At 57.0% G+C, this 11,733-nt stretch overlaps 1 protein-coding gene across 1 annotated transcript; it reads left to right on the top strand.

Annotated features, from left to right (window-relative positions):
• Positions 1-2,684: 2,684 nt before the first annotated feature.
• Positions 2,685-3,940, top strand: INHBE (inhibin subunit beta E). Its single transcript, XM_040990258.1, has 2 exons — positions 2,685-2,982; positions 3,177-3,940. The coding sequence occupies exons 1-2, from the start codon at positions 2,685-2,687 to the stop codon at positions 3,938-3,940; spliced, it is 1,062 nt and encodes a 353-aa protein (XP_040846192.1).
• The last annotated feature ends 7,793 nt before the right edge of the window (positions 3,941-11,733 follow it).

Genomic DNA, 11,733 nt, shown 5'->3' with positions numbered 1-11,733 from the left:
AGGTCTGAGGCCCATCTCTGGTCCAGATTCAACTTCCTGCTGAATGCACACCCTGGGAAACAGTAGGTGATGGTTCAAGTATTTGGGTCTCTGCCACCTATATAGGGGACCTGGACTGTGTTTCAGGTTCCTGGCTTTGGCTTGACCCAGCCCCACTTGTTGTAGGCATTTGGGAAATAAACTGGTGCCTAAAAGACTTATCTGACTCTGTGTCTCCCCCTTCTATCTTTCTATCTCTCAAATAAAATGAGAAGCAAAAAAAAAAAAGAAAGAAAGAAAGAAAGAAAGAAAGAAGGAAAAAAGAAAAAAACAAAAAGAAAAGAAAGAAGCCCAGCACAGTAGCCTAGTGGCTGAAGTCCTCACCTTGCATGTGCCTGGATCCCATATGAGTGAAGGTTCATGTCCCAACTGTTCCACTTCCCTTCCAGCTCCCTGCTTGTGACCTGGGAAAGCAATTGAGGACAGCCCGTGGAGGACCCAGAGGAGGCTCCTGGCTCCTGGCTTCAGATCGGCCAGATCGGCTTAGTTTCAGCTCTGCCACTTGGGCAGTGAACCAGCACATGGAAAGTCTTTCTGTCTTTACTCCTCTCTGTAAATCTGATTTTCCAATAAAAATAAATAAATCTTTAAAAAAAAAAAAAACCAATTGGGGCTGGTGCCACAGTGTGGTAAGCTGAGCTCCCACATTCAACACCAAAATTTCATTTGGGTGCAGGCTTGAGTTCTGGCCGCTCCGTTTCCACACCAACTCCCGACTAATGGCCTAGGAAGGTAGCAGAAGCGAGTGAAAAACCTTGGGTTCACACACCCACAGGGGAGACCAGAAGAAACTCCTGCCTCCTGGCTTTGGACCAACCCAACTCTGAGGATCATGGCCACTTGGTCAATGAACCAGGAGATGAAAGACTGTGTGTGTGTGTGTGTGTGTGTGTGTGTGTGTGTGTGTGTGTCCCTCTCTGTTAATTCCCTTTCAAATCAAAATAAATCAATCTTTAAAAAAATAAAACCACGAACTGGGAAAAAAAAAATGTAATCGTCTCTCTTGACAGCCCTACTAGCTAATAGGGGAAGATAAAGTGGGTAGGGAAGTGGATAGGAACACACTTCCAAGCCACACCCCTTTCCTCATGCTTTTTCCCTCCACCTCAGCTGCCTGAAGAAATGATGTAAGAAAAGGTCAGGTGGAGAGACCTCTCCCTTTCCATTCAAACTCAGGAATGAAATGCGGTAAGGAATGGAAATGAAGGTTGCTACACTCTCCTTGCTTTGTCCTCAAAGTCCTGAGGGGCTAGCGCAATGGCTCTCCTTGCCAGCACCAGCATCTCATATGGGTGCCAACTCATGTCCCAGCTACTCCACTTCCTTGTGCCCTGGGAAAGCAGTTGAGGATGACCCAAAGCCTTCAGACCCTGCACCCACATGGGAGACCTGGAAGAAGCTCCTGGCTCCTACCTGAATTCAGATCCAGTTCCGGCCATTGCGGCCATTTGGGGAGTGAACCAGCAGATAGAAAACCTTTCTCAGTCTCTTCTTCTCTCTGTAAATCTGCCTTTCCAATAAAAATAAATAAATATTTAAAGAAAAAAAACAACCTGAAGCCTTGCATTTCCTGCTCCCATTAGCAGAGCCCTGACAAGACTTCTAGGATGCCCCAGATGTAGACAGCTCCCACAACCCTTGAGAGAGAAGGAGGCAGGTGGCTAGGAACCCTCCCAAGTCGCATGCCCTCTGCCAGCCTTGATGGACTCTGCCCTGGTCTCAGATTGCATCACCCCCACCTCTCTGAGTGGCCCCAGACATTACAGGAACCCCAACCCCCACTCTGGCCCTCCTCCATGCTTGCTTCTGTCCAACTGGACTCTGGGCAGCCAGCACAGGCAGGGTCAGGGGTGACTTCCGTGCCCCGTGGCACTGCCACCTAGGCCTGAGCAAGAGAACTCCGTTCTCTTAACCTCCACCAACCCCTCACCCCTGCCCCAGTTCCAGGGCTAGAAGGAAAGAGACAAGAATTCCCCTTTGGTTCTGGGGCCCCCTAAGCAATCAGCACTGAGACCCTCAGCCACCTCCCACAAACCTGCTACCGTGGTGGCTGTTGGGGAGGCTGGACAATGTGGAGGTCCGGGGGCTGCTGCCCTGCCCTGCCTGGCTCCTGTGCAGTTCCCTCCTCTGAGTCCCAGACCTTGGGAACCAAGCATGTGAAATCATCCTCTTTCTTGCATCATGCATGTCCACACCGGCCCCCCCACCTCCACCCCCACCCCCATACCCCTACTCAAGCTCAGTCACCAGGCCAGATGGTGAAACCTGAGCTCCAGGAGGGGACCTCCACCCCTGCAGGGGCCTGATGGGCAGCACAACTGGCCAATCCCAGGGCTTGGAGGGGAGCTCTGCTGGCTGACCACTAGGTAAGGGAGCCCCAGGCAGCAGGTCTGAAGAGGCCCTGGCTCAGTGGCCAGGCATGCACCACGAGGGTTGAACGCAGCTCCCCATCAGCCTCGGACGTCCATCTTCAGCCTCTCTCAGTCCTGGGCCACTGAAGACCTGTGCCCCTACCCTTGGCCAAGAAGGGGTGTGGCACTTCTGCCTGCCGCTGTTGCTGTGCCCTCCTTGGCCCCAGGAAATCGTACTCAACAGACAGAACAGCTACCAACCGAAGCTCCTGTCCAGGGCTACCCCCCAGCAGCATGGGGCTCCCAGAAGGCCGGCTCTGCCTGGTGCTGCTGTGGATGTTGGGGTGGGCACAGAGGACAGGATCAGAGTGCCCCTCCTGTGGGGGTCCCACCCTGGCCCCCCAGGCTGAACGAGCTCTGATCCTGCAACTAGCCAAGCAGCAAATCCTGGAAGGGCTACACCTGACAAGCCGGCCCAAAATTCCTCATCCTTTACCCCGGGCAGCGCTGACCGCAGCCCTGCGAAGACTCCAGCCGGGGAGCGTGGCTGCTGGCAACGGGGAGGAGATCATCAGCTTTGCTACTGTCATAGGTAGGTGCGGGAGTGAAAGACAGGCAAAGGAAGAGGGGAGTGGGGTGTGGCGGGAGAAGGAGTGGGGAGGGGTGGGACTGGCGGCCGAGGAAGCACGGCAGTCCCTGCTTTTTCTGAAGACCCAGGGTGGGAGGGAGAGCGACGCTCGGCGCTTCTCACATCGCTCCTTCCGCTCTGTGCCTTCCCCCCTGCAGGCTCCTCAGCTGCACCTTGCGGCTCCATGCTCACCTTCCACCTGCCCACGCCTCGATCCCACCACCTTTACCGTGCCCGCCTCTGGCTGCACGTTCTCCCCACCTTGCCTGGCACTCTCAACTTGAAGATTTTCCGAGGGACCCCAAGGAGGAGGCATTGGGGACCCCGCACCCTCCTGGCTGAGCACCAAGTGACTCTCCCAGGCTGGCAAGCCCTGACTCTGCCCCCTAGTGGCTTGAGGGGTGAAAGATCCGGCGTCCTGAAGCTCCAACTGGACTGCAGACCCCCGAAAAACAACAACCGCACAGTGGTTGGAGCCCCGAGGCGGCGCTTCCTGGATACCACGGGACACCAGCGGCCCTTTCTGGAGCTGAAGATGAGAGCTGGGGAGCCTGGGGTAGGCAGGGCCAGGAGGAGGACTCCCACCTGTGAACCTGCCACTCCTCTGTGCTGCAGACGGGACCACTACGTGAACTTCCAGGAACTGGGATGGCGGGACTGGATCCTGCAGCCGGAGGGGTATCAGCTGAATTACTGCAGCGGGCAGTGCCCACCCCATCTGGCTGGCAGCCCTGGCATTGCTGCTTCCTTCCATTCGGCCGTCTTCAGCCTTCTCAAAGCTAATAATCCCTGGCCTACGGGTACTTCCTGCTGTGTCCCCACTGCCCGAAGGCCTCTTTCTCTCCTCTACCTCGACCATAAGGGCAATGTGGTCAAGACAGATGTGCCAGATATGGTGGTGGAGGCTTGTGGCTGCAGCTAGCAACAGGCCTAGGGGACTGGCAAGAGATTTAGCTTGGGGTTCCAGGGAGGCGGCAGCTTCCTGATCCCCCTCCCAACAGGCCGCCTGGGAGGATCTTGAAGAACCCAAATGGGCACTTTCTTGGCGCAGCCTCTGGGCAGGCTGGTACATGTGTGGGAGGTAGGGAAAGTGTTTCGTTGATAGGGTTGGGATTTCCTCTGGCGACGGCAGGGGCCAGGGAGGGTGGGAGGGAGGGAAGAAGGCAGAGGGCCTTCTGTCCAGGGGCTCTGGACAGGGCAAGCAGGCCAGCCAAAGGCAAGGACTACAGCCATGCTTCCAGGAAGGTCAGGAAGGAGGCAGGCAAGGTGCCAGGAGAGGCTGCTTAGGAGAGAGTCTGGAGGGAGAAAAGCTGTTAAGTCTGAGAATTAAAGCAAGTTTACCCTGGGGGACAGATCCCACTGGGGAGACAGACATTTATACTTTCCTAATAAAAATAAGAAAGAAAACGGAGAAGTCTGAGTCATGAGGAAGGTTTGTGTGTTGGGGGCCCTTTTGGTAGGTCACCTTCTCAGGGGTGTCCACCATGTCAAAATTATCTTCGTACAAATCTGTTAGCTGTCTTTCCCCACCCTCTTCTCATTAGCTCAAAATTGCACAGTGAAGTTTTCCAGAGCGTATGCGATCTGTGATTACATCATCTTTTTTTTTTTTTTAAGATTTAGTTATTTATTTTAAAGGTGAAGTTATAGAGAGAGAGAGATTTTCTACTAGTTCACGATCCAAATGGCCCAAGCAGCCAGGGCTGGGTCAAGCTAAAGCCAGGACTTCCATGTTGGTCTCGCTCATGGTTAGCAGGGTCCCAAACACTCGGGCCATCTTCCACTGCTCTCCCAGGAACATTAGCTGGGGACTAGACTGGGTAGAAGCAGTCAGGATCGGAACCAGCACCCAGATGGTTCCACATGGCACATGACTGAAACCACCGTGCCACAGTGCTGGCCCCTCTGACATCATTGTTAACATTAACGTGTATGTATGCATTCTGTGTCACTGTGGGGTTTTTTTTCCATTTTAATTGTTGATATAGTGAATTGGCGCACACACATTACAAACAAAAGCTTGATGCTTTTAAATATGGTGAATAGCTTTTTTTTTAAGGCTTATTTTTATTGCAGTCAGAGAGGTGGAGAGACAGAGAGAAAGATCTTCTGCCCATTGATTCATTCCCCAAGTGACCACAACGGCTGGTGCTGAACCAATCCAAAACCAGGAGCCAGGAGCCTCTTTCGGGCCTCCCACGTGGGTGCAGGGTACCAAGGCTTTGGGCCGTCCTCGACTACATTCCCAGGTCACAGGCAGGGAGCTGGATGGGAAGTGGAGCTGCTAGGATTAGAACCGATGCCCATATGGGATCCCAGCCTGTTCAAGGCAAGCACTTCAGCTACTGGGCTACTGAGCCAGGACCGATGCTTTTTCTTTTCTTTTAGATTTTATTTTTTAGGAAAGACAGAAAGGAAGATCTTCCATCCAATGATTCACTCCCGAAGTGGCCACAATGGCCAGAGCTGAACCCATCCTAAGCAACGAGTTTGGAGCCTCTTCTGGGTCTCGCATATGGGTACGCATCCCAAAGGTTTGGGCTGTCCTCGACTGCTTTCCCAGGCCACAGGCAAGGAGCTGGATGGGAAGTGGGGATACCAGGAGGTCACAAACTGGCACCCATATGGGATCCCAGATGTGTAAAGGAAGAATTTCAGCCACTAGGCTACTGTACCAGGCCCAGCTCAATGTTTTTTAAGGATACATAACAGGTCTTGAAACCAAAAAGTTTGAGACTTGCTGGCCTGCCAAACAGGATGGGGAGAAGAAAATAGGGCCAGGGATGGTGGCTCTATTGGCTAATCCTCCACCTCCAAGTGCCAGAACCCCTATAGGCACCAGTTCATGTTCCAGCTACTTCAGTTCCCATCCAGCTCCCTGCTTGTGGCCAAGGAAAGCAGTATAAGATGATCCCAAGGCTTGGGATCCTGCACCTGTGTAGGAGACCCAGAGGAAGTTCCTGGCTTTGGATCGGTTCAGCTTCGGCCATTACAGCCACTTAGGGAGTGAACCAGTGGATAGAAGGTCTTTCTTTTTGTCTCTCCTTCTTTCTGTAAATTTGCCTTTCCAATAAAAATAATCTAAAAAATATAAAAAAAGAAAATATGGTCTTCTATTATTTTTTAAGGTTTATTAATTTTTATTGCAGCCATTTGGGAAGTGACCTAGTAGATGGAAAATCTTTCCTCTCTGTAAATCTGCCTTTCCAATTAAAACAAATATACCTTAAAAAATTAAAATTACAAATAAATAAAGCAGCTTCTTTGGGAGTGAGTTCTATGGCTCGTGGATTAAACTGCCAGTGTCCTGGCTGCTCCACTTCCAATCCAGCTGTCTGCTTATGAGGCTGGGAAGGCAGTAGAAGATGGACCAAATGTCCAGGTCCCTGCACCCATGTGGGAAAGCCAAATGGAGTTACAGTTTCAATGGGACCCAGCCCTGAATATTGCAGCCATTTATACAGTGAACCAACAGATGAAGATCTCTTTGTCACTGCTTTTGAAATAAATAAAGCACTAGAAACAAACAGCTAAATCAGCCTCTCTGAGTGTGTGGACATTCACTTCAGCAGTTAACACAGCCACATCCTTCGGGATTGGTACAGCATGTTAAACTGCCACCTGTACTGCCAGCTTCTCACATGAACCCCAGACCAAGGCCTGTCTGCTCCACTTTCAATCCTGCTAACAAACTTGAGAAAACAATGAAAGAGGGCCCAAGTGCTTGGGTCCCTGCCACCCTTGTGGGAGACCTGGATGAAGTTGCCAGCCCACAACACTGCAGCCATTTGGGGAGTGAACCAGCATATATGGAAGATCTCTCTCTCTCTCTCTCTCTCTTCCCCCCATCTTTGTCTTTATTCTCTCTGTACCCCTGTAAACAAATTAATTTGGGGGGAAAAACAAAACCCACATCTGATTGTCTGGGTTCAAATCCCCAGGGAGAGGTTTAGCTTGGGTTCCCAGCTTGCACTTCAGCAACCATAGGACCTCTGGCTCTGCCTGTCAAATAAATTCTTCCGTGATGGCCCCTGGGCGAAGGGACCCCCATGGGCCAGGAACACCAGCAGGGCTGTGATAGAGCCCTCCCCTGTTCCTCCCCTCAGTCACTACCTGTGTCCGTGGGGTCCTGATCTTCTCCCTTGTTTCACCCGTCCCCTCTCCCACTCCTTGATCCTCTGCCCTAACAGTTAACAACGGGCTCAAGCAGGCCGCCCTTGGAAGCAGAACTCCCCCAGACAAAAAAAAAAAAAAAAAATGAAATAGATGCTCCCTCATCGCTATCTGATCACCGTAGCCACACAAAGCCGAAGGACAGGACACACTCCTCCGTCAATAGGCACTGCCTCGGGACTCCAACAGCCTCCACCGTCTTGCCCGCCAACCTTGGCGGTAAATGCCCTCAGCGTGGCTGGTTTTGGGGATCGTAATCCTGCTTCACAGGAAGGGAGCTGTCAAGGTCTGCGAGTCCCAGAACCCGCCAGGTCTCGTCGGCCTCCAGGAGAAGATGTCATGTGCTAGAAGCGCCAGCAGAGGGAGCAGGAGTCTGGAAGAGCGAAAGGAGAGCTAGGCGAGGGAGGCGGGGAGGCGGCCGTGGTGCCCGCAAGTCCCAGGAGGAGACTTGCGTTTCCCCCGCAAAGGTGCCTGAGACCCACGGCCGCTCGGTCACGCTGTGAGCGTGCGCCCCGCATGCACAGTCCCGGCCGCTGACTCTCGCTTTTTCGTTCAGTAGAAGGAACTTCTACCCTCCGCCAGAGCCCGCTGACCCCACGCCTAGCTCCCAGGGGTACTCTTAACCCCAACTTTGTCCCAACCCTTCAAGTTCCCTGAGCCTCCGCAGCCCCAGAGGATTAGACCTGCGGGTAAATCACCGGGTGGCAGAAGGCTCAGGTAAACTCCCGCCAGAGTCAACGACCCTACCTCAAATGCATTTTAGTCGATGAACTTCTATTTTGCCCAGTCTCACAATATTCTTCCCACCCCTACCCCCCTTCCCAAGTCTGTTTTTCTGGCTCTGGGTCACAGCCTCTTCGTGGACGGCCGATCCAGGGATCCAGGCCGGGATTTGCCGCCCTCCACCAGCAGCGTGTTCAGCGGGCGCGGGGGGGGGGGGGGGTTAGGCAGTGTTGGGTCCCTCAAGGGAGGGGGAGGATCCTGGGGGTCCTGGGGGTGCAATAAGCCCGGCACCCCCTCTCTGCTTCCAGCCACCCCGCCTCATCCTCCAGAACGGCTAGAGGGAGGGAGATAGGAGGGAGGTAAGGGGCAAGCCGGAGAGGAGCGGCGGCGCGCCAGCGGCTTGAGCGAGAAAAAGTTTTTGCAAAAGGAAAAAAAAAAAAAAAGTTTGCGCTTCTCGCGGGTGGTCCCGGCTTGCGGCCCGGCTGGCTGGGCCGGCGGGAGAGCTGGGGGCCAGGCTGGGGGGTGGGGGTGGCACTGAGGCTGCGCTGCCGCGGCCCTGTCCGCCCCCCTTCCCCACCGCACACCCCCCAACTCATACTTCTGCCCTGGACCGCGCATCCCAAGCCCTGCGCCCAGACGGAGGTGAGAAGGGGGGCGGGCAGGGGACCACCTGGGAGGGTGGAGGAGGGGGCCTCCGGGGTGTGCGTGGGGAGGGATGATGAGCTTCCGAGGGGGACCCTTCCCGGCCTAGGCTGCGGAGACCTGGGGGCGCAGAGGCAGGCACGCGGGTGGGAGAGTTATTAGAAAGTTTGGAGTATCTCCTACCCCCCACAACCCCGTGGGTGTCTCTTCCTTCTCTGCAGTTTTCCTGCTGACAGTCCGGGTGTCTCTGTCCCGGGCCCCCGAGGGTCTCTTTGTCCGCGCCACCCTCCTGGGGGAGACGCATCTCACTTTCTGGCCGGCTGCTTGGCCCGCCTGAGCTTGGCGGGGTGAAGCGGGAGCGCCAGGTAGTGTCTGGCGCGCCAGGCCGGAAGAGTCCGTGGTTCGGAAAGCAGGGACCCCGAAGGAGGGCGCCCCAGGTGGGGTGGTGGACTTTAGGTGTGTGCATGGGGACACAAACCTCAAGGTTTGGATTCGGGGAGCCTGCTGGGCTGGCTCGACCCCCAACTCTCCTCCCACACACATCTGCCAGTGACAGCTGCGCCTGCAGATGCGGGACCCAAAGAAAGCTGCCCAAGGTGTAGCCAGGCCTTAGAAAGCCCCCGTGCAATTTGGGGGGTTAGGGTCCCCGAGTCCCCAGGGGCGTGTGGGGCAGGGCGCTGAAGGAGGAGCTGGGGAGACCTTTGCTTGACCCTCTGACCTCGAGACCACCGGGGCAGCTGAAGCCGGCGACAGGGAGACCCCTACTGGGACTGGGCGGGACCACCGGCCGCCGCCGGCCTCTCCCTCCCGGCTGGCCAACATCCCCCGCCCCCAGCCCCAACGGGAGCTGCGAACCCAAGCCCCTCCTCTGGCTCGGACCACCCTGCCGGCCCGGGTTCCCGGGCTCGGAAGCCTCTTTCAGGCCCCTTGACCCCGAAACAATCCACCCTGGGCAGCCCAGCCTTGGGGATAGGATTAGGGAATGGGGGACCCCGCGGCGGCCGACTGAGGGTTTTCGGGAGACCGGAGTACAAGGGTCTTCCTTGGGCAGACCCTTCTATTGCAGAAGAGCAGGAGCTAAGGGCGCTTGGGGGTAGTTTTCCCTAGGGGGGCGGGGTCCCGAGACCCCCTCCTCTCTCCTCCGCCCCCCAACATCTCCCCGGCATCCCCGCCCGGCGGCGCAGACCCCGCCCTTGACGTCACTAGGGGGTTCCCGGGGGTCTGAAAGGGTTAACCCTTGGCAAGCCGGGTGGGGTGCCCAGGAAGAAATGCGAGGTGTTTTCCTCCTCACCCCCCCCCCACACACACACCTTATTTATTTTTCCTTATTTACCGGGTCACTTCTCTCCCCCCAAAGTTTGACGGATTCTCTTTGTCCCCCCCGGGGATCCCCAGTCTCCGGCGGTGCTCCCGGATGCCCTGAGAGAGGAGGAGGAGGGAAGCATGTCCCGCCGCTCACCCCCACCCCACACACGCTCGGCTCGCCCCGCCGGGCTCCCGGGCGGGCGGGCGGGGGAAGCGGGCGGGCGGCAGCCAGAGCCTGCGGCGGCGACTTGGGTGGGCCGGGGAGGCACGGGGGCGGGGAAGGCGGCACCGGGAAGGGGGCGGGGCCGGCTCCTGGGCGCTGCTGGGCAGCGGGGGTGCGAGGGGGGCGCTGCGAGGAGGGCGCGGGTTCCGGGGGCCGCGGCGGGGGGCGGGGGGCCCCGACCCCATCCCCAGAAAGCCGCTGGAAAAGTGGGCGGCCCCGCGTCAAGGGGAGACGTGGATGGGCCGCGGCACGCGTGGGCGAGGAGGGATGTCGCCCCGATTTTTCAACCGCGTCCTCTGGCAGTGCGGGGTTGGGGGGAGAAGAGGGCTGAAAGACCACCGGCTAGGCACGTTTGGGGTAGGGGATCTCTAGTGCTTGGAGGGTGGGGGGGGTCTTGGGTGAACCCGCCTGCTCTGCCTGGGTGAGTCATAGAGGAAGGAGGCGGGAGACGTGTCTTCCCCCCTCCCCATCCAGCTGCCAGCCAGCTGTGCCCCCCACCCCCACAGGAGTGCCAAGGCCGAGTTGGGGGGTCCTGGTTGCGGGGCCTGGAGCTCGGCTGCAAAAGGAGGAGTTCGGAGGGGTACGGCCCTGGCTGCGCCGCTCGGGCTGGGTCTCGGGGTCCGAGTTCCGCTCCTCCACGTTCCCCCGCCCTCACCCTAAATCCCAGCATCCCGGGATCACCCACCGCGCCGGCCGGCCCGCTCCCGGCCGGTCCCCACCCCGCCCCGCCCCGCCCCACCCTCGCTCCCGGGAGGTCGCAAAACGCGGGGTGGAGCACGACCGGGAGCCTGAGCAGGAACGCAGCCGGCGGCACCCGTGTCCTTCAAGACCTAAGCAGGGCTGCCTGATGAGTCTGTTTTTCATTCTCTTCGTGCCTTCCCTCAGAATTCTCTCCCTGTTCCCCCAAAAACCAAGACACCTAAAGGCTAAGCGGGCCGGGATCCAAGCCGCAGCGAACCACCTCAGCTGCGGTCCTTCATCCCTCACCGTCCTGGAAGGCTGCGGCTCACAAACCTTACCCTCTCCTGCTCAAAGTTTTCTGCCTCTGAGAGCTGCCCGGCTCCTCCGGGCTCCTCCCGTCCCCGCCAGCCAGTCCCTCTGCACTGTGGCGAGGGCTCCTCCTGCTGGATACTAAAGATACTGTAGGCGGGCTGTCTCCCTGGACGCAAGAGGGAGAGCAGGGGGTGGGAAGACAGAACCAGACAGCCGTGGGTTCAAGGACAGACCCCCGCAGAGTTCCTGCAGCCCTGCCCTCCAAACCGGCGCCCCCGTCAAAGCAACGGAGCGGAGGGCTGGTGGCATTAAAATCTTTTGAGGGCCTGGCTTGGTAGCCTACTGGCTAAAGTCCTCCCCTTTCACGTTGGGATCCTATAAGAGCGCCGGTTCTAATCCCAGCAGCCCCACTTCCCATCCAGCTCCCCGCTTTGGCCTGGGAAAGCAGTCGAGGGCCACCCAAAGCCTTGGGACCCTGCACTCGCGTGGGAGACCCGGAAGAAGCTCCTGGTTTTGGATTGGCTCAACTCCAGCCGTTACGGCCACTTGGGGAGTGAATCATCTGATGGAAGATCTTCCTCTCTGTCTCTCCTCCTCTCTGTATATCTGACTTTCCAATTATAAAAAAAAATCTAAAACAAAAATTTCTAGAAACT

The sequence above is a fragment of the Ochotona curzoniae genome, unplaced genomic scaffold (genome assembly GCF_017591425.1).
Source record: "Ochotona curzoniae isolate NIBS_2020 unplaced genomic scaffold, NIBS_Ocur_1.0 contig_1014, whole genome shotgun sequence".
Classification (NCBI taxonomy): Eukaryota; Metazoa; Chordata; class Mammalia; order Lagomorpha; family Ochotonidae; genus Ochotona; species Ochotona curzoniae.
Note: the sequence above shows the minus strand (reverse complement) of the source record. Positions and strands in the feature narration are given on the sequence as shown.

Coding starts and splice junctions, on each gene's coding strand:
- INHBE (XM_040990258.1), top strand. CDS start 2,685: ATGGGGCTCCCAGAAGGCCGGCTCTGCCTGGTGCTGCTGTGGATGTTG. Junction 2,983..3,176: donor CAGCTTTGCTACTGTCATAG/GTAGGTGCGGGA, acceptor TCCCCCCTGCAG/GCTCCTCAGCTGCACCTTGC.